The 19,901-nt window shown below is 49.7% G+C and overlaps 1 protein-coding gene across 2 annotated transcripts in view; it reads left to right on the forward strand.

Moving 5' to 3' along the window:
• Positions 1-14,044, forward strand: part of MAST2 (microtubule associated serine/threonine kinase 2) — a 184,519-nt gene extending 170,475 nt beyond the window's left edge. For both annotated transcript variants that reach the window (XM_026033667.1, XM_026033676.1), the window contains 7 exons: positions 972-1,276; positions 3,678-3,893; positions 5,727-5,953; positions 7,410-7,532; positions 8,657-8,793; positions 9,012-9,199; positions 9,925-14,044. In XM_026033667.1, the coding sequence (XP_025889452.1) occupies positions 972-1,276; positions 3,678-3,893; positions 5,727-5,953; positions 7,410-7,532; positions 8,657-8,793; positions 9,012-9,199; positions 9,925-12,017 (3,289 nt within the window). In that variant the 3' untranslated portion in view covers positions 12,018-14,044. The remainder of the gene's footprint in view (positions 1-971; positions 1,277-3,677; positions 3,894-5,726; positions 5,954-7,409; positions 7,533-8,656; positions 8,794-9,011; positions 9,200-9,924) is intronic.
• The last annotated feature ends 5,857 nt before the right edge of the window (positions 14,045-19,901 follow it).

Raw genomic sequence — 19,901 nt, forward strand, 5'->3', positions numbered from 1 at the left:
GCTTCATATGGGCTATTTCCAAAGGTAGAGCTTGGAGAGTAGAATAAATAGCAGAAAATGAATTTGTAGAAGTGATATACTCCTTAAGTATATCCACTTAAGTACTAGCGTCTCCTGAAGTTGTAGTAAGTACTTCAAATGAAGTTAAAGGAATTCTAACCTTAAGAAAGTCCTTCATTTGCAGACAGGCTAGTTATGTTGGAGATATGCCAAAAGATTTTTTTTTCTTAAACATCAAGGAATCCAAAATCTGGTATTGCCAGCAGTTTTCTCTCTTGCAACATAAACGGTTAGCTAGTCCAGATTTTCTGAAGTTTGGAACAACCCCCACAAATTTTGCTTCAGGTAAAAATGTCAACAAAATATATGATTGCTTGGAATTTGGATACACCACCATGCATCCAGTAGGACTGAAATGTCAAATTTATATTATGAAGGGATATCTTCACTTTTTTCTAGCTCTTGTAAAGCTTTTATACTAATATGTTATATTACAAAGATCGTAAAATGTCGTTTGTCGTGATCTCATTTGTACAACTCCATACAGAAATCATTTTACAGATTTTTAACTGATACACGCTTCATCTTGTATCGGGACTTCCTTAAATATACAGTAATTTTGAAAGCAAAATTAGCAATCTAATTCCAAAGGCAATGTGGGTGGTGATTTGCATCTACCTTTTTCTTATAATTAATTGGAATAATACTTGATTTCATATTCATATTATATTTTGGGATTTTGTTTATTCCTTCCTACCTTAGGAGGTTAATAATGGCGTATTGTGGCATTCCAAACTCAGGCAATGCCCCCGGCCTTTGCTGGTTTATATCTTCATGATGTAGCTTGGCCTCCGAGCGACATCTGAAGCAGCCTTGGGACGCCAAGAGGGGAATTGGGGACTCCCCCCAGCCCGCTGAAATTTGTTCTTCCTGTAACGTAACCGGGAGCTCCATCTTACTTTTCCCCCTAGCCTGCGGAAGCGCCTCTCCATGTCCGAGTCGTCGCACACGGAGAGCGACTCGAGCCCGCCGCTCACGGTGCGCCGGCGCTGCTCGGGGCTCCTCGACATGCCCCGCTTCGCCATCTCGGCCGAGGAGGAGGCCGGCGCGCTGAAGCGGCCGCCGGCCGAGGGGCTGCTGCTGGGCGCTGCGCAGGCCCGTGAGGGGCTGCCCCTGCCCATCCCCGAGCAGCCCCTGGAGCAAGAGCCGCAGCTCGAGGGCGACACGGGACCCGCCGCGCCATCCACGGGCGCCAGCAGCACCTCCACGCTGACAGGTACGTATACGGCCCCACGGCCGCCCCAACGAAACCCCTTTATTTTGTGGGTACCCACTGTGCAGCAATGCGGATTTGGACAGGCAGGACTGCGACTGCCTCGTGCTAAGTAGTATTTTACTATGGCTTGGTGGCTCTGCTTGCCTTCAAAGTGATGCCAGTAGTTTAATCTCGTCAGAATTGCATCTTTTATTGCAGTCCTGTCATTTCAAATTGATTAAGGGCTTCTCATGCTTGAGACCCATTTACTCTTAATAGGATCTGCACCTACCTGAGGCAGAAATTTTTAAGCAGTAATCAGAGCAGGTCACTTCTGATTGAGACTGGAGAATGAGGATGTTTAACTCATTAACGAAAAAGCATTTCCCGTGATTTTTTTTCCCTCTGAAAAGCTCTAGTTTGCAGTAAAGACTTGAAATTTGCCTAAGGAGTCTCTCTTATGTCAGGAACACACTATTTGCTACCTCAGCCGAATATACCTAAATTTGGCCAAGTTATAAGCTGAAAAACAGGCAACTTGCCTAAGTTTGACTGAGTTGTCTTAGAACCAGTGCTTGGATTCTCAGATGACTCTGCCCGTACTGCAGCACTAGAGTGCAGCGTTGAGGGATAAGGGCTAACTGGGTAAGAGAATGAGTTGCTAGAGTAAACTGGGAGCAAGCAGGCTGAGAGGCTGTGGATGCAGTGAGGGTGGTAGGGAAAGGGACAGGGACAAGGAGTCAGAGTGGCAGGGAGACTGGACGCAGTGAAGGGCACTCAGACACTGTGATGGTGAGTTGATGGAAGGAGGTGGAAAGGCTTTAGTGCAAGCTTGTCTCCAAGCCTGGAGTGAAACCTGAGGTTCCACCTCTTGTTAATTCCTCTCTGCAATCCGTTCTAAGGGTCGTTTGCTCCCAAATTGTCACATTCACCTCTGTGGCTACCTCTCTATCCCAGAAGATGAGAGCCTGTTAGTGCCTACGATTATTCCATTAATTCATGTGAAATGACTTAGGTATGATTGAAGTGATCTACAACACTCCCAGATGACCCAAGTGTCATGGTGAAAGTGTGGGATAAAGATCTGAGCTTCTCCATTTCATACTGAAAGCCTACATGAAAATAAAAATACAAGAATACTCTTATTGCAAATTCGAGTATCTAGAAGTCGTGACATGCAAAAATGAAGCTTCTCTGGGCAGCCTGCACCCTTGTGCAGTCTTTAATAGTCTTTAATTCCATGCTCCTCAGATCTTCCAGTGCCTCAGTTAGTGCCTGGGATTCAGGGATAGCATTGCTTCAGAGCATCCCCTGCCTGCAAAGCAAAGTCAGAGGCAGAGAATTGCAGGAAAAGGAATTTCATTCCCATCACTGCCTCAGAGTGCTCCTCTAATGCCTAAATTGGCCTTTTCACATACAGCCTCCAGTTCTGGGTTCCTCATTGTGTGGGAGCCTAATTTGAAACTGTGGCTCTTAAGTGTTGAACTGGAATCTGGTGCTGCAGATTATGGGAATGGTGCTCTGCATTTTTATTTCGTCGTACTCCCTGCTTTTAGTATGCAGAGCAGTGGTGCCCACTTAAATCACCGTGATCAATGTTTTGTTCTGTCTTCCTTGTTCAAAATGTGGCCCTTAGGCTTTATTTATTGCACGCCGCTCCAAATTTGCTTTTGAAGACGGAATGATTAATTTCCCTCATGGACTTGCTGCGTTGCTCACCGCTCACATTTCTGAGCACCTTGCAAGTTTTAATTAATGTATTTTCATGGTGCCCCTTTAAGGTATCAGCTGGGGACCTGAGGCACAGAGCTTGGGGACACGCTCCCTTCCTGTATCTGCTAATGCTGCATGCCCAGATTGAGAGACTTGGCCTCATTTTGCTGTTTACTTTGCATTTTTATATACAATTATAGAAGGCTAAGTAATTCAAGACTGAAATGTGATGTTTTTGCTTTTCCTGAATTTAGTCTCTTACTATTCTGTTAAAGTGATTTTTTTTTTTATGTGCAAGAACAATAAAACCTGGCTCTTCTCTTACAGACAGGTTTTAACTTTAAGATTGACAGTTCTTGCTGCTTGTAAAAATGGAGCACTTGCCATAAACTTGTTTCCATCTATGAACAATTCTGTTGAAATGGTTTATGTGCAGAGCTGCACCATAGATTCAGGATTCAAGCAACTCTGCTACTGAGCAATGTGATTTCATTACCAAGCTTTTCCAACAGAACAGAAGCTGCTAATTTTCTGTTTTCAGAATAACACCATTTCTGTAAATAAGAATTCAAGCCCTGGGGTTTCTTCTTAGGAAAATTTACTCTTGGACTTCATGTAAACATGACTTTGATTTAATGTATTTTGCCTGTAGGGGAATAGACTGTTAGGAATTCCCTGTGGTTCTAATCTGTTTTAATTTAAACTGTAGCTGGGAGCACTGCAGATTTCTCTGATCCACGCGCTCGCAGTAATAGCAATGAAGGCCCAGACTTTACCACTCCAAAAGCCATCAGCGATTTGGCAGTGCGGCGGGCACGGCACAGGTTGCTCTCTGGGGAATCAGGGGAGAAACGTACCTCGAGACCTGTCAATAAAGTGATTAAATCAGCATCCGCTACTGCCTTGTCTCTCCTGATTCCCTCAGGTAAGAAATGCCTCGTGTTGGGCATTGCAGAGTCTGCAAGCACTAAACAAAAGAGCTGCAGATAGGGCCTCCCGCTTCCGCGCTCCCGTGGCAAAGCCGTAGCTGGCAGGAGGGGAACGATCCCAACTTTACAGCTGGTGAATATTTATCCCTCACTAGGATAACGAATATTGCTCCTGCAAAGACAAAGAGTATTTATTGGGGGGGTCTGACTGCAGCTTCTGTAAATGGCAGCTGGCCCTTGCTGTTTCCAAGAGTAGTTTTTTGTTTCAGTTGGCTCCTGGAGCGTAAGCTGGTCCCTAGGCAGTGGTGTAGCAAGGAGGGATGTAGCCCGGGAATGCTTTTAAATCTCAAAGTGCTATTTCATTGTCACACACCAGCACCTAATCACTGTGTTGTTTGGGGACTGCACGCCTCTGGTGCATTCCTGCACAGGGGAATTTTCCATAACTTCAGATATCTTGATTAAATGCTATGGATATATTCAGGAATTCGATAGTGTGACTCACCAAGGAAGTTAATGCTGAATAACTTACGCTGTTGTCCAGCTCTCTGTAAGACAAACCCTGACAATTCCTGATGCTGGATGCTAACTCATGGCCAGCAGCCCTGCCAGGCAGAACTATAAAAGATTGGTTCAGCGGGAGACATTCCCTACCAGGGATTTCTCCCTCTCTCCAGAGGAAAAGACCTTTCCCAGTGTTCCTGGGCTCTAGCTTGTATTGGAGCAGGAAATGGCATTTGGGCCATGAGTGCCAGCCCAGCAGGTCAAGCAGTACCTGCTCACCTGACTCAGCTGGAGACAGCCCTGAAATTGCTTCTTGGCACCACTGGGATGATGCACATCTCATTTCATGTGGTCTGGGCCATGGTTGTTTTTGTAACTACAAATTCCCTTCTGAAAATCTCTAAAATGGTATTTAATCACCCAGCAAAGGTTCTGCAAGGGCTGTTCTCATCTGCCAGGTAAATATATGCTGGGTGATTCAGTAGGTGTTTCTTAACGGATTTAGGATTTCTTTTTACAGCTGCTTTTAATACTCCTACTGTTTGGAGTTGTTTTACTGATGTTGACCAGCTTCACTTTAAAATAAGAGTTGTGTATTTGCCCTGAGTTTTTTATATGTGGATATTGTTATGTTAGCAGGCAGAGTCAGGTATTTTAGTCAGTAGCCCAGCTGAGTCACAGCCACATCAGTGGGAACTGAGATCCACAATGCTCCCTAAAGTACACTCATGATGTTCTAAGTAGCAATGTTTCTGCATTAGCTACTTTTTTGGGGTTAAATATTTTTGCTCCAATGAATTTTAAAAAATTACCTAGATATAGGTGTTTGATCACTTTGCTTTTTTTTTTTTTTTTTTTTTTTTTTTTTTTTTTCTTTTTTGAATACTAACTGGCTTTGGTGCACCTGAGCACACACACGCAACTTGCATCAAGTTCTAGAAAGTACCTGATCTTGTGGAGAGGGGCAGTATTTCATAACTTTTAAATGGACTATTCCAAGATTGTGCCTAGAGCAAATATTTATGATGGGTTATAAGTCCCTGAAACAGAAGAAGTAAATACTGTAACCGAGCCGTAATTCCAGATGAGCAGAGCTGCTCTATTAAATACCTATTACCAAACATGCTCTTTGGAAACCCCACTGATTTTCATATTTGTGGCATGGATTTAATTAATGCTGCAGGAAAAGCCCTGCTTGTGAAGAAGACCACCAGCTCTCAAGGGCGTTGGGAGAGATAGTTTCCTAGCTGTTCTCTAACAAGACTTTTATCTCTTTTGGAGGCCTGGTTTCCTAATTTTTGCACCCCTTTGTGTCATCGCTGTAGATCACCACACGTGTTCCCCATTGGCTAGTCCAATGTCACCTCATTCTCTCTCCTCAAACCCATCTTCGAGGGACTCCTCACCCAGCCGCGACTTTTCTCCTGCTATCGCAAACCTGAAACCACCAATCATCATCCATCGGGCTGGAAAGAAATACGGTTTCACTCTCCGTGCCATTCGCGTCTATATGGGTGACAGTGATATCTACACTGTGCATCACATGGTCTGGGTATGTCTCTGCTTTTCTCAAAAGAGTACCCTGGGGTCCACAAATGCCATGACTGGGGGATCTAGCTTTATGCCTTGTGTTTTGTCACTCTGTTTCCACTGTCCCTATTTGGACCAAAAAATATGTTTTTGGGGTGGGGGAAATCCTTAAAAATCAGTAACAGCATTTTGGGTTTAAGTGTGGCAGGTCTCAAGCCCCTCATGGAATCACAGCCACCTTTCTTCTTTCTTTCTTCCCCGGTTACATGAATCCACTTCCTTTCTCCTGTAACTCATATTTTAAAGCATGTTTCTTTGCACATGGCCTCTTTATTCCTGTTGGGGTTGTTGCATGAGGGGCAATTAGAGCTGTTTTTTTCAGACCTGTGTTAGTGATGATGGTCTGCTCGCCATCAGCTCAGCCTGCTGGCGTTTTCCAAGCAGATGCTTGGAATTGATTACAAGCCTTCAAGCATCACGCTGCCGTGCTGATTGCCTAGGGATTTAGCTCTTGGTTCAGCTGTCTTGTGCTATCTCACAAGGTCTGGTTTCCTTGTCCGTATCTCTTCCTTCACATAAATTGTGGCACTTGATCTCTGTGTTGTCTGATAATGTATGTGGCCTGTAGGACTGATCCTCTCCCTGAAGCAGTGTCATGTGAATAGTTAGAGGGAGCCAGGGTAAAGCTGGCTCATTCTTTTTCATCTGTCTCTGTATTCATTGAATTATTTGGATTTCATACATGTTGATCGTCGCTTAACATTCATTTGTGCATACAGACATAATCTGGAGCTGCATTTCTTCCCCTTTGCCTCTGTGCTGTTTGGAAAATGCCAAATTTATCAAGATACCGATTTGTAACTTCTTCTGGCTGGAGGGAGAGTTGAAATATTGTCAAGCATAACTGTCAGCCACATAAATGTGGCTCCCCTTTCTGCCCAGTGGTGGGGGAGAGGCAGCGTGGTCAGGGGAAAAGGCCTTATGTTGTGTAGCTTAATAAGGAATGGAAAGTGGAAAAACACCTGTTTGGAATTAGATGCAATATAGACAACCTGAGTGCATGGCATGGAGTCTTATTTAGAAGCCTCTTGCCTTCTCGGTTGCTAGCAAGTATGTGTAAAGCTGCTGGAAATGCAACAGCAAAGGTCTTGGAAAGGACTGAATACCTAACCTGCAGACTGAGAGAACTGAGGTTGCATTTCAGGGTGATGAAAAATTTTGACAGTGTGTTAAGAGTCCTGCTTTGGGAGGAGCTGGTCTTTCGATCAGCTGAACCGCCCTGCACATCTGCCTGGGATCAGGAGACGAGCGCTAGGGAGCTGTGGGAGAGGAAGAGCGCGGAGAGGAATTTGGCTGTGCCAGCCACGGGCTGCTTCCTGCCGCCTGTGAAGCTGTGACCCCGGCCACAGCACGAGCCGAGCCGGCCGCGCAGCTTGTCCCTTCCTCTGCTCAAATCAGCCTTCCCTTCTCACTGCCAGCACGTGGAGGAGGGCGGGCCGGCTAACGAAGCGGGCCTGCGGGAAGGGGATCTCATCACGCACGTCAACGGAGAGCCCGTCCACGGCCTGGTGCACACGGAGGTGGTGGAGCTGATCCTGAAGGTGGGCACTCGGTGCTGGGCTGTTTCGGGGCACGGGCGATAGGCAAAGTATGAAACAGCTTGTTTAAAACACTGCAGCTACCTCATTTCCATTTTTCTGAAGTACAAAGTAAGCACATGGCATCTGGCCTTTGTTTTGCAAAAACTTACTGGTGTAGCCTGATCCCTGTAGCTGCAAAATTGTCTGCACGTAATTTCAGCTGAATTCCAAGCTTTTATTTTGTGAGAAATAGGACTCGCCAGATGCAGAGTTAGCAGCATCAGCAAGAAAGGTTAATGAGATTTAAGTATACCTTTCCTCCAGCATCACTTTAAGAAACAAATACCTTCAAAATTTTCCAAATTGCTTTTTTTCTTTCTTTTTTTTTTTTTTTTTTTGGCTTTAGGCTGTGCTAATGTTATTAGCTCTTAATACTGCTTTCTCAAGGATTATTCCCAGTGGTATTTAAAAGCAGCTTTGTAATGGTTGGTCTTAAAATTATCCAGTTAAATGACTTGCATTTTGATACTTTCTCAAAGCTGAATTCATTTATATAAATAAAACCTGAAGTTTTAGACAGTTCCAAGAAGTCTTTGGGATCACAGATAGAGGAGCAAATTTTTCCCCCCCTCCGAGCTGAGACGAGCCATGCTCTGTGGCACAGATTCATCTTGACAGATGCCTGATATGCTCACGTCTGCCATCAGGCAGCACACTGCAAAGAGCAAGTAGGATTGGTGACAGAGTAGCACTTTGTTCAAGTTTCCAAACAGAAGATGCCTGATGATATCATTTAATAGCATTTCTTTGGCGTCTAGCACCCTTGCATTTTGATGCTGTATGAATATTAAACTGAGGCAGTTGGGATGTCAATGGGAGAGGTCAGATGCCATGTTCTCTCTGCTCTGTGAAGCTTTACCCACCAGCTGGGATCTGATTTAATCATTTGTGAAAGCCTGACTAAAGAGGGCTCTCTCTCAGGTCTTCCTTAATAAATGATAGGTGGAAAGGCAAAGAGGGAAATGGAGTTTGACATAGGATTACAAAATGGCAGTCAGTAATAAACTAGCTGTCTACCTGCTTAGCCTGCAGATCTGCTTCCAGAAGCTGTCTTTTAAACTGTGTCTGCTCCATGTTTCTGACAGAGTGGGAATAAAGTGTCCATCTCGACCACGCCATTTGAGAACACGTCCATCAAAGTTGGGCCAGCCCGAAAGGCCAGCTACAAATCCAAGATGGCTCGGAGGAACAAGAAAAGCAGAACTAAAGATGGGCAGGAAAGGTTAGTGTTGATATTTCTGCATGAAAATTACATGGTAACCAAGATAATGTAACAGAGGTGTTGCCAAAGCAATTTGCACCTGATGTCTGCCAGCAGGAACAGCCTTTGTTTTTACTTTCTTTTTCTTTTGTTCTTTGAGTGCTATTAAATTGAGTGAAATGTGCTGATAAATACAAGACATTTGGGCTTTTAAGCATCTTTTTAATGCTTTTCCACAGTAAGAAGAAGAGTTCTTTGTTCAGGAAGATCACTAAGCAAGCATCGCTGCTTCACACCAGCCGTAGTTTGTCTTCTCTAAACCGCTCGCTCTCTTCTGGAGAAAGTGTACCTGGTTCTCCAACTCACAATCTGTCTCCTCGCTCACCTACACAGAGCTACAGATCCACACCCGAGTCTGTGCATTCAGGTAAAAATAAAAATAAAAACAAACATGAAGAAAACATAGGTGGAAGGGCATGGAAGGGGGCCAGTGGACAAGATTTGGAGAAAATTTTAATGTTTACTTATTGTTCCATTTTTGAAATAAAATACAGAGCAGCAGATGATAGATCTGTTTTTGAAGTAAAATGACGACTACTACATAGGTGTATGCATAAGGTATATGTATAAGGATATATTCTCATTCATTTACTCTTGACGAAAAAAATCCGTATGTGCTTTTAAGAATGCAAATGCTGAGCTACGTTATCCTCTTGCTGTGGTGCAAATGTGTGTTGTAAGTTGCAATGTTTTTATAGCTATTTGACACATTTTCGGTCTTAGTTCTGAGGAAAGGAATCAAAGCACTACGGAAAAGCCATATTTGAAAATTAGATTAACTGACAGAATAACGGGATTTGCATCCTGAGAATAGCATTGAAACACATGGCCTGTGTGCCTGGAGTTTCTGCAGAGAAAATATTCTGCTAGCAGAATGATTTTTTCCTGTCTTATGGTATTGTGACAATGATGTGAATTTTCAATGGAAACCATAGAATATGGCTTGGTAACATTACTGCAGTGGTTTATTATAGCGTGGCATTTTGTCTTGCCTTTGCCTGTCTTATTTTCAAGAAGTAGTTTTAATAGTCAAAATACATAATAATCTTTTTGGTCTACTCTTTTTTTTTTATTTTATTTTTTTTTTTTAAGTTGGTGGCAATTCTTCCCAGAGCAGCTCTCCCAGCTCCAGTGTCCCAAATTCTCCAGCCAGCTCCGGACACATCCGACCCAGTTCTCTGCATGGCCTGGCACCCAAGCTCCAAAGGCAGTACAGATCTCCGAGGCGTAAATCTGCAGGAAATATCCCTCTGTCGCCACTAGCTCACACTCCCTCACCAACACCACAGTCCACATCTCCACAACGCTCCCCTTCCCCTCTTCCAGGGCATTCAGTTGGCAGCTCCAGTATTATTCAGTCGTTTCCAGTGAAACTACACTCCTCTCCACCACTGGTAAGACAAATTTCTCGGCCGAAAAGTGCTGAGCCCCCAAGGTCTCCTTTGCTGAAGAGAGTCCAGTCGGCAGAAAAACTGGCAGCCTCCCTGTCATCTTCTGAGAAGAAGCTGGGTTCCTCACGAAAGCATAGCCTGGATATCTCTCATTCGGAATTTAAGAAGGAAATGCTGCAGAGGGATCCTAGTCTCCAGAGCTTACAAGAATCAGCAAATGAAACAGCAAGTGGAAAACTTGGACTAGCAGAAAAAGTGATGCTGCAGAAGCCAGGCTCCAGGAAGCTGGGTGCTATTCGACAAGACAGGGTGGAGAGGAGAGAGTCTCTGCAAAAGCAGGAGGCCATAAGGGAAGTAGATTCCTCGGAAGATGAAACGGATGATGGTTCAGAGGACAGTCAGGATGGAAGAAGACTGGACAAGCCACCTGGCAGTGGAGACCGAGGCTCTGATTCTTTTAACGAGGATAAATTTTCTTCTAAATTAGAAAGCAAAGATAGTATTGAAGATGATGCCTTTCTGCCCGAAGATCCAAAAGGTACAGAAGATTTGCAAAAGGTAAATAATCAGCAAGCCAAGGCTGTTTCAGAGCTGCTGCAAACCAGTGTGCAGCCTCCCCCATCACAGGCCCTCCCAAGAACTTCTGCAGAGAAATTGCCTATCTTACCTAGCTCAGAAAAGCCATTCCTAAGACCAGAAGCTACTGCAAAGGAGCATAAAGTGCCAGAAAACAAAAAATTGGAACATTTTAGTCAAGAAGACAAATCTCATGAAGCAATCAAAGACTTAGGGAAAACTACTAGTACTCCAAAACCAATAGATCATACTGAACACATAGAGCGTCCATCCACGAAACCTCTTAAACTTGAACAAGGTGACTCTTCAGGGGCCTCCTGTGCTAAACTTGACCTGAAGGACTCTCTGCTACCAGAAGTCAGTCAGAAAAACCATGACTCGAAACCTCTGCTCGTTCTTTCTCCATGCTGCACGGCGAGCGTGAGCGTGACGCTCTCAGCGAGCCGCGGGGACGGCCGCGCCGAGGGCCGCACGGAGACGCTGCAGCCTGTGGAGCACAGCAGCCCCTTCCTGCACCCGGGAAGCAGGAGTGAAACGTCCCCCAGAAGTGCCAGTCCTGAAGGAAAGCAGCCCAGCTTGGTGCAGACGGAGAGTGGTTCAGCTGCTGGCAGAAGGAGCCAGGGCAGCGCCGCGGGTGCCGCGGCCTCGCCGCTGCCTGTGCCCAGCGCCGCCGAGGGAGCGCGCGCCGTGTCCCCGCCAGCGCCGCCTGCGCAGAGCGGCCTGGGCCCTCTCAGGCTCAGTGTGGCCTCACCTGGCGAGCTGGAGAAGAGGAAGGATTGCCACCATTCGGGTGCAACCTGTAAAGAGGAGAGGGATTCCAAACAGAAAAAGCAGGAAGCTTTGCAAGCAGGAGCAGGACAAGAGAGAGCCAAACCTCCCAGCACGGGCCGCCTGACCACCAGGAGCGGCTCCTGCATGGAGTCCTTGCACTCCGCAAAGACCTGGGAGGCGGCGTGTCCCGCGGCGGCAAAAAAGGAGCCAACCTTTTGCAGTTCCAAGTCATCGGAAGCCTTGGGAAGCAGCTGCAAAAGCGCCTCCTCCAAGGAGCTCTCGCACGCGCTGGGACAGCCCGTCCTGGGGGCCTCTCCTCGGCCAGATGGCAGCGCGAGGCCCTGTAAGGACGGGACTGGCGCGCAAGGAGGGAGCAGAGAGGCTGCAGGTCAGGTGAAAGGGCGAGAGCCTCCTGCGTCCTGTGACGGTGCTGGCAGGAAAACATAGCAGCATCCCTCGCACACCCGGACTGGAGCGTCCCACATTCAGAACAGAGACTGCATGTTTGAATTTTGTAATATACACTAATATAAAATAGAACTTGTGTACATCTATTTTTGGGAGGGTTTTTTTCATACTGTTTTTTGTGTTCCTTTTTTCATTCTTGCTATTCTATTTTTGTACACAGTAATGCTTGCCATTTGAGGTCTCTTTAGAACAGGGTATCTTTAAAGCAGGGCTTAAGAAACAGTTTGCTGATTCTTCTCCCTTCCCGCCCTTTTATTTTGCTCTGAGTTTAGAGCCTGTTTTGCTCTTTCTCCAATTCTGTGTTGAGATCCCCAAATTCTGAGTGCAAAGAAAGGCAGCTTACTTCAAAATCTTTGCTTTTCAACCCCTCTCTTTAAAATGTCATTGAAATTCAGAAATCGCAAGTATTTGCTGTGAATTTACAGGCCAGTTTCCCTTGACAAAGTGGACACAAATTTCTTGTCCATGAGTTAGTCTGGAAATACAAACCCTCTTCAGTGCTACCAGGGGAACAGAGAGAGGATTATTCCTATGTTGCCTTTAAACCAAGTGCAAATGGTTTTCGGTGGAATTATCAGAGGGAAAAGCTGTTTTTTGGTGGGAGGAGGTTGATTGTTTTCGCTTATCCTTTATGGGACACAAGGTGACTCTTTCCCCTGCGTTTTTAAAATTTTAATGACATTTTATCTTCTCTTCTCTGGCTTCAGTTTGTAACTTGCCCCGCCTCGGAATAAATGACCCCCAGGAAGGGGGTGCCTTGTCGGTTGATTTTAATATAGGGAAATTTACAGTCATGTGTTCTTCGAAATATGACTTGGGCAAAGTTACCCCAGTGATAAATGAGCTCTGGAGACTTTTCCTTCTCTTGGTGAGTCTACATAGGTAGGGATTTTAAGGTGTTTCTTAAGAGTTTTCAACTAGGGGTTGGAAAACACACCAAGTTTTCCAAATCTGCCTGTTTTTAATAAAAAAAGAGAAGAAATCTTTGAGGAGTCCTGACTCCTAGAGTTCTGTGGAGAAGCTGCAAGCAGACTTCAAAACACACGCGTTATTTCAGGGTTTCAGCTTTGACAGCTGGGTCATTTCCACTGCTGAGGTCACTTGGTTCCTTTAAAAACTCCTCCCCGCTCTTAGGTCTAGACATTGCTCTGCTTTAAGCGTGACCAGCTCTGGGTAACAGTGCTCTTGGCTGAGGGTTAGATCAATAATAACACACCAGTAAACGTGCTGAGTGGTGATGCCTCTCGCCCCGTAAGCCATTTCTTCATCCAATTAAAGGCTGCTGTTGATGAACACTCCGGTCAGTTCTCCCAGATCGTGCTCAGCTTCTGTTCTAGTCTTGTCTTGAGTAAGTCTCCCTGTGGATCACCCGCAGTATCTAGTCCTGCTCACTGGCTTACTCTGTGAGAAGCAGAGTGACTGTGCAACAGTATCCCAAGGCTAAAATCTGCATCTGTGGGTCTGGTCTCATTACACTGCTGCCTTTTCCCTCTTTGAAACTTGAAGTTTTGATTCACTTTCCCTAAATGTAAATAGTTTTTTGTTTTTTTTATATATAGGAATATATTTTTTCCATCTCTTTCGACTTGATTTCAACTCAAGCCACAGATCACAAAGAATATCTGTAATCTTGCCCTGTCCCTTTCTGTATAACCATTTTTTTTAATCCATATTTGATTTTTGGCTGCTTGGATTTCATTTCTGGACCAAGTTTTGATTTGGTGTGAGCTCTTCTTTAACATGTTTAAACTAGTGTTTACGCTGTGTGTCTGTGTGAACATGTATGATGTTTTAATACACTAGCAAAAGCCTCAAAGCTCCCAGATAACATGTAAATAAATCTTGCTGTGACAGTATTGAGAGCAGGGCCTGCTGGACTGTCTCTTTGCTCTTCCTGCTGGAATTTGTAGGCTATTTGTATACACTCAGTTTGCAGTTATAAGCCACAATTTTTCCACCATCCTCTCAGGGTTCTGGGCATTTCCAGCCTTTGAAAGGACTCTTGCTGATGAGTATCATTCTGTGCTGATTTTGGAGCAATAGCAAGTAGGGAACAGATCGGGCAGGATCTGGTGCTGGGTCTGGCTGGTTTTCTCCCGGACAGGTTGATCTACAAAGCTGCTGAGAAACAAGGTCGGATGGGTGTAAGAGAGACTGTGTGAGCGTAGGGAGAGATGTGTTCAGCACCGTGAGCTGGGGCAGTGTGGAAGAGGAGGCCGGGCGCCGGCTCTGAGGGGTCCCACGAAGGCAAACCCGCCTCTTGGCAGAGGGCGCTTCAGGCTGGGCTGTTCAGCCTGCCTCGTTGGCTGGTCAGGCTTCCATCCAGGAGCTGGTTGGTGCTGGGTGCTTGGCGGGATGTGAGGAGGCGGCGGCGCGGAGCCTCCGGAGCCAGGCCTCCCGCTTGGGAGGAAATGGAAGCGCTACCTGCGTTTTTCCACATGTGCTTTTCGTCCTCTTTAGGGACACTGTAAGAGGGAAGGGAGGCCCCAAGCCCGTTTCCCATGGCACGCAGTGTATCCCAGTGCCTCTGAGCGCGTTCTCAGCACGGGACCCACGGGCTCTGGCAGCTCTAGCCCCGGGAAGGGGGTTAGGTTTGTGCCAGGTCCGCTGGGGTCGCAGGGACCTCTCGTGGAGGAGCAGATTGGGACGGGACCGTCTGGAGGTGCCAGCGGTGGGAGCTGCTGACTCTTCTCTTTGCAGCCGATAGTTCCAGTGGGTGAATTTCAGTGTTATCCTGCATTTTTTTCTTTTTTCTTTTTCTTTTTTTTTTTTTTTAATGAGTGAGAATCCTTGGTATGTCACAGCTGCTGCTGCTTTTGCCTGAATTGGCCAAAGAAGAGGCGAGACGTCTGTTTCGTCACCTCCTTTGTAGCTACGGTACGGACAGCGACCAGTGCAATTCCTAAAACCCTGTCTTCTTGGAAGCCAAAGCCACACAGCATGGCCAGGAGAGCGGCCCTTCCTAGCGAGGCGCCCGTCGCCTCCGCCCCGCGGACGTCCCGTCCTCCCAGCTCCTCTTCCTCTCCACGTGGCGCCGCGGAACCGCTCGCGCGGGGGGCAAACGTGGCACTGGGGCGGACGCGGGCACCACTCTTTATTGCTCGCTCTGCCCGGTGTTGCTCCGATAGCTCTGACGCCGCTGGGCAGGCAGGACCTGTGTGTTTGGTGAGCGAGATACGCACAGACCCATCCCCACTTTGTGTTGCTTCCCCGGCTCCTTTTCCCTGCCCGTTCCGTTGGTTTGGACGCGCTCTCCTCTCCCGGCGGTTCGGGAGCCGTAGCGGAGAAGCCGTCACCCTCCTTGCCCTTCCTCATGTCTACACCCGGCCGATGCATTCCTGCCCCACGCTTCGTTTCAGTGTTGCTTTCCCCTCTGTCTTACTGTTGCAAACTACGAGAAATGGATGATATTTATTGTAAATATTAGACTTTAGCATTGTAATGGCCACTCCCGGGTCTGAATGTCGGAGGCCTTTGGCTGCTAATGTACTAAAGAGCGCTTGCTGGGGGAGTGCGTAGGAGTGAGCAGTGGGTTTGGTTTCCACACTCGCATAAAGGTGTGATTTGGAGTATTTTTTATTTCTGTTTTAATTCCGAAGAGGGGGGGGGATCAAGTCTTTCTCTGGTTTGCTCTTACTGGCTGTGAAGGATAAATCTGTACTTCTGGTAGAAGACTTGCCAGCGGTGTGTGTTTACGTCGTGTTCGGTTCCCACGTCCCGGTGGCTCGCGAGCCCCTCGGCGGCGGCGCTGCCGCGCGGTGGCACTCAGCACTTAGGTAGAAGAGAGAAACGTGTGGAACCTCCGTGTTTTTAGAAACTTGAACAATTGCCACATAATAGCGGTGCAATAATTTTTATTCATGTTGTACCTGCATGTCGGTGTTCAAATCCTCCTCCAAAATAAATTTTTTTTTTTTTTTTTACATAAACTCAAGTCTCTGTGTTTGTTTCTTGGATTCTCAGGTTTTCTTCTCAACAGAATTGGGACACAGTGCCCTAAATGCACAGGTAGTTTGTCAGGGCAGAAAACAGGCGGCAAGGGCCCTGGGTAGCTGGATATCTGGGTGCCAACAGCCCTGGGCCTTGGGAAAAGCCTCCAAGGGATTGTCTGTGTCCTGGGATCCAAGAAGCTGCAGCGGCGCCGGTGGATCTGGGCTCGCCCTGTGACACTGGCTCCGCTCTCCAGGTTCCTCTACCTCCTTGCTCCAGGAAAGCCGCCGGGCAGAGTCTGGGCTTTGCAGCACCTTGCAGAGCTGCTGTTCAGCGCTGGGGTGATGCTTTACCCGGCAGAACGGGGCAGAATTTCGAGGACGAGAATTCGGGGGACACCTGAGGTCTAGAGAAACCTGCGGGCCCTGGGGCGCCCTGTCCCAGCACAGCCCCGCGGGCTGCTCCGGAGTTCAACCGCTGCTGCTCAGGGCTGCCCTCGGATTTCGGAGCCTGCTTCGTAGTCGCTAATGAGGGATTAGCAACGTTAAGCTAATTAGCAGTTGGCAAGCGAGGGCTCACTGGGTCTGCCGCGCTGTCGATGAACTGGTTATTGGATGATGACAACGAACCGCTCAACCAGGCGGCTCCTCCCGATGGGCGGCAGGGAACGGGGCCGAGCCGTGGGCTGGCGGCGATGGGAGCGGGCCCAGAGCTGCGGTTTCCTCCACATTCTGTGGGTTTAGGCTCCTGGGGACGACGGGGGATTTTTTTAACTGCATTTCTCAATAGAGCCCTCCTTCAAAGCACCCAGCCCCCAAGGCCTGCCTGCAACTCGTCCCTGAGCCTCGAATCTCAACTTCCTGCTGCCCAAGGGCAGAGAGTTGGGATTCAATAGCACAATAATCCAAAATCTGCATCCCACCGATCCCTCGAGAGAGGCGGGAAGGTGCCCGCGCGACAGTCCCACCTCGTCCCTTTGTGTCTCTTCACCCCACAGGGCTGTTTCTGGAACTTGTGCAAAGGCCCAGGGCCTTCCTGGACACATGGATTATCCATGTGGACACGGTGGCTTCCCAAGATCAGCACGTGGGTGGGAGCTGTTCTAGAGCGCAAACACTTCCCTGGGCATTTTACCGTGGGGATGAGGCCTGAACGTCGTCTCCGCTCCCGCGTCAGCCCAGAATTCTGCTTTCTGGGCGGTTTAACCGGCTGCCTCAGCAGCTGCTCCCACGCTTAGGTCTCTCCTCCATTTCCATGTCTCTGAGGCGCGGAGCAGCCGCCTCATTCCCATTCCCGCAGCCCCCTCTCCGGCCGCTCCGTGGTTCCCGGGGCCCCGGCGCAGCAGCAGGGAGCGGCTCCTCTCCCAGCGCCCGGCGCTGCCCGCGTGGGAAATGGGGAGCAGCGGCCGGGCCGCTCGGTGCCTGTGGCGCCGCTCCGGCACCCGCCGACACCGCCCCGGCCGGGCTGCTCCGCTCCTGGGGCCGCGGCTACAACACGTGAAAGGCGGCGGATAAGCGAGTGCCGGGAGACACCGGCTCTTAATTAGCCCTGGGCGACAGCCTCCCGCTCACGTCTGTGTGCCGCTAATCCGGGCGCGCTGGCTAAGCTGCCGGAGCGCCGACAGGCTCGGAGCAGCCTCTGCCCCGGGCGGCTTCAGCATCAGCCTCCTCCCACAGCACCGGGGCAGCGGGAGCATCCCGAGGAGGGGGAGTTACAGAATCAGGGGTTCGTTGTGGTTGGGAAAGACACACCTCCTAGGCTGGTGCCCCTGTATTTTATTTTATTTCCAACAAACATCTCACCCCCACGAGAACAAGGGCTGATGATTGTGCAACTTCTGTCCTCCTGCCCTACTTAAGGCCCCGGTGCTGGGGTCAAACTGACGTTTCTTTCAATCCTGACTTTGGAATAGGATGGGAAGCTTTTATCCTGCTTCCTTGCTGCTCTGTGCAGCTCCCAGCTGCTGCCCCATGTCCATATGGGAGCACCGGGGCTCCCCACGGGTCCTTTTCTCCTCTCTTCCAGTGATTTCTGGCCTCGCAGCCCTGGGAATGGAGGGGACACTTAGGCAGGTGTTGCCCTGGAGCTGGGCTGGGGTTTATGGAATGAGTTTAGCCAAGGCGCTCGCCCTGCTGCCACCCTCAAAGCAGGGATGAGGACGAGGGACTTGGACACATCCCGGCACCAAAACCCATGGGAGGAACTGCTTGGCACCAAAGGCAGCCGGAGGCTGGGTGTGAGCTGGGCTCGAGGGCACCTCGGGGCTCCCGGGGCCGTCTCCTTCCCCACACGGACACACGTGGGAGCCGCCGGCAGCGCTGGGAAGGGGCCGGCCCCGCGCTGGCCCAGTGATGAGAAGCTCCTTGGAGTGGCTACGGACACCGCTGGGAATCGCGCCCTGGAGCAGAGAGGAAGGGAAAAACCCCATCCCACCCGTGGCTGGGATCAAAGTGCCGCTTGGAAGCCGGTGCTGGAGCCATTTCCAGGTTTGGCTGTGCCTGTGGCTGCCGTGAAAGGCGGCTTTGTTCCCGGGCAGGCGGCAGCGCTTCCCGCGCCCCCCCGGCATTCCCGGGAGCGCCGGCCCCGTCCCGGGCGGCCCCGCAGGTGCTGGACCCCGCGGGCGCTGCCGGCGGCGGCGTTTGATCCCGCTGGGAATCGGCCGCTCCTCTGCGCCGGCCGCACGGCTCCGTGTCCCGAGTGATGTCGGGCCAAGCGCCCGGCCTTCCTGCTCGCCCCCTCTTCCTCTCACGTCTTCCCAAGCTCCAGGCCAAAGTTTCGCTCCTGCTTGTGGGTTTATTTTGTTTTCCGAGGAGCTATTTTTGCTCCCCGGCCTGTTTCACAAGCTGCACCATGCACACGGCCGGTGTGACCCTGCTGCTCCTCAGCACGGGCCTCGTCCTCCTGGACTTGTCCAGCCAAAGCACCCCGGGCAAAACCGAGCGGAGCTGAGAGGGGTCCCCAAGCCGTGTCCTGTGTCCCAGGGCTCACGTTCCCTAAGGAGTCCTGTATCCTCAGCTCTTGCTTTTCACTTCACCGTGTCCAGCATCCCTGCTGTGTCCCACGTCCCCCATTCCTGTGTTTCACATCCCTGTGACTCACATCCCTCATTCCAATGTCTCACAGCCCCACGTCCTGCGTCCCATATCCCCATATTCACATCGCCGTGCCCCACATCCCCCTCACCAAACCCTCCCCGTCCCACACACGGGGCGAGGGAGGCTGCCTGAGGTCTCTCCACCTCAAAGATACTAAGATGAGCTCAGTTCAGCTCAGGCGCAGGCCTAGGGCTAAGCAGCTCTCAGCGGCTCTGTGAGGGGGACGTTGCTGCTGCCCGGGCTCCGGCTCTGCCTTCCTCCCGCTTCCCACCGGGGCAGGAAGGGCAAGGGGGGACACGAGGCTCGTGGGTCGCGCTCCCCCTCACAGGCAGAGCAGGGATCTCTCCGGGATGCAGCGCTGGAATCCTGGCCGGCCCGGCCGCTGCCGGCGCCCCAGGGCACTGCACAGCCCAGCTAATTCCCTCCTTCCTGCCGCTGACTCTTCTGCTGGGAAGTGGCCCTGGATTTTTCCAGGCTGCATCATGAGGAGCGGTCCGGCCAGCCGGGCTGCCAGCTGCCGCTCCTGGGGGGGTCCTGCTGGGAGCTGGGCGTTCCGAAGGCTCCATGTGCCCGGATGAGGCCGGGGGCCGGGCACAGCTGGAGGAATCGCTGGGCTCCGCTGGCATCTCTGGGACGGGCTCTGGAGCAGGCAGCGCAGTGGGGAGCAGCGTCCCGGGGGATCCTCAACCCCGGGAACCGTCTCCCGGGATAGGGCAGCCGAGCAGCCCCGGGGCAGGGACTCGTGTGGGACAGCAGGGACACCACCCCTCACCCCGTTTCCACAGGCAGAATTTGAGTGTTAACCTTTGGCTCGGGTTTGGCTGGAGGCCGGAGGATG

This window comes from Nothoprocta perdicaria, unplaced genomic scaffold (assembly GCF_003342845.1).
Source record: "Nothoprocta perdicaria isolate Ctin4 unplaced genomic scaffold, notPer1 scaffold_0, whole genome shotgun sequence".
NCBI lineage: Eukaryota > Metazoa > Chordata > Aves > Tinamiformes > Tinamidae > Nothoprocta > Nothoprocta perdicaria.